Source organism: Myotis davidii, unplaced genomic scaffold, assembly GCF_000327345.1.
Source record: "Myotis davidii unplaced genomic scaffold, ASM32734v1 scaffold469, whole genome shotgun sequence".
NCBI classification, from domain to species: Eukaryota; Metazoa; Chordata; class Mammalia; order Chiroptera; family Vespertilionidae; genus Myotis; species Myotis davidii.
Window position 1 is genome coordinate 11,700 of NW_006299722.1, and position 2,027 is coordinate 13,726.

A 2,027-nucleotide genomic window follows, 5' to 3' on the forward strand; every position below is an offset into this window, starting at 1 on the left:
GGACTTATATTTTTGATATTTATATATTTAAATGCCATTTAACAAAGAAAAATGAACCAAAAAAATGAGTTCGCGTGTCACCTCTGACATGCGTGTCATAGGTTCGCCATCACTGGCATAGACCATAGGCTAACTAGAAAGAAATTTAAATCTCTACATTAAAAACTTTATTCTATGAGCAATTCAAACCCCAAATTGAAGAAACTAATTTGTTGGACAAGGGCTGTTTTTCAGACAGTTTCCTTTCTCTCATACTCTACCTTGTAATTCCTGGAGAGCCCACCACATACCCTGTGCATCAGGACCTGCAATCCTGGTGCCTTCTGCCTTCATTTACTCAGAGAGGAATCATATGTCCAGAAACAAACTCATTACCGTTACCATCCCAACAGCAATGAAGTCTTGGGGTTACAATAGTCAATATGTACAGAACCCCACCGGGCTCTTGCATCAAGCTCCAGACTCTTCTTCCCAAAACTTTCCAGCTCACCCTGATAGAACTGAGCTCAGCCCCTGGTCTCCTAGTCACTCCCCATACTCCTCCCCTTTAGTGACACAGTGCTGGGCCTTTGCCAAGGCCGAGTTCCTTAGTTTAGGCACCTTTTTGACTGTTACTTACAGAACATTTCTTCATTTTGATTCGAGGTGTCTAAGAGAGCTGAGCCCAGTGTGGCACCTCTGAGACTCTGCACCATGCCCCCCAAGTTGCAGGGCATTCTCCCAGCCCTGTACCTCCTGGGGGTCTTGATCCTACTGCTGTGCCCCTCAGGCCTGTGTGGTGAGTACAGTGGTTATTGGGGAAAGGAGGTAGTTTCTCTAAGATATAAAAAAAAAATACCAAACCACAGTTCATCAAATGTAGTCAAGTGGTGGCAATTTATAATCTTTTTGAAAGAGCAAGATGTACTACGTTATTAGTAAAATGAAGAATTTTAAAATATAAAAGAAATTCTTCTAGATAGAGACAGTTATTATGTCTAGAATAATTGTGTTGATATGTAAAAATTCTTGTGAGGCTGCTTTAGCAAGGAATAATCTTTAATTTTCAAATCAATTTCTTATATTTCAATGCTCCAAAATGTTCACAATATATTTACCTTCTAACTAAGTTAATTATGCCATCTACAATCGTAGTGATGCATGGAGGGGAGGGAATTTCATCAGTAAAGGAAAAATATTGTCTGTTATCACAAATACTTAGTATTTCTAGAGTAAAAGGTAGGGCACTTGGAGAACTATAAAAATTATATGAAGGAGAAATAAAAGAGTTTAAAAGAACTTAACCAGAACTGTTCAAAGATTTGTTGTTATGAAAATTAACTTGTTGTTATATTATCTCAATGGAAATGTCCTTTAAACAAAATATTTTTCTCTTGTGCTAGAATTTTTTTTTTTACTTGAGAGAATTCATCTTCATTATGAAGACATTTCTATGCATATTACCTGAAAATTGCTATTCATGGCATAAAAAATGTAGGATTTGATATTGCTTTGAGGGAAAATCCGGAATCTGAAATAATAGTTGAATGTTCTCATGTGAGCCAGCAGCTTGATTTGACAGTGTGGAAGCCATGCCTTCTCCATCACTGAGAGAGGTGGGGGGAGAGCATGGGTTTATTAAGGAAGAATTTCTATCTGGAAGGTGATTTTTCCCTCAAACACCTGGACATTACTGAGGAGTAGCACTACGTTTAGGTTAGAGAGTCAGTGCAGCATGAAGAACATTCTGCCCAGAGGATGTTCAGGCCTCCAAGTTGTCTCTGAGTTCTCCTCTCTTAGAGTCTGAGGTAACAGAAGAAAACCTTACCCCTTCCCCAACAATTTTTTTGTTAAAAACGTTTCTTTTTCAGACTAATTTTTTTTATTTTGGTTCTATATAGTATTTTTAATGCTGGTTATGAAAACAGTTTGTAATTATTTTTTCTTCCCATTTTTGTGGTAAAGAATAGTATTTCCTCAGAAAGTTTCTAGATGAAATTGTTTAGAATGGTACGTATGTGGCTGGTTTTTGAAGGTAAAGTTTTTAG

The 2,027-nt window shown here is 37.3% G+C and overlaps 1 protein-coding gene across 1 annotated transcript in view; it reads left to right on the forward strand.

Annotated features, from left to right (window-relative positions):
* The first annotated feature begins 613 nt into the window (after positions 1-613).
* The window catches only part of LOC102767165 (apolipoprotein R-like), a 16,925-nt gene continuing 15,511 nt past the window's right edge, over positions 614-2,027 (forward strand). Inside the window, exon 1 of the mRNA XM_006775926.2 lies at positions 614-778. Within this exon, the coding sequence (XP_006775989.1) occupies positions 694-778 (85 nt within the window). The 5' untranslated portion in view covers positions 614-693. The remainder of the gene's footprint in view (positions 779-2,027) is intronic.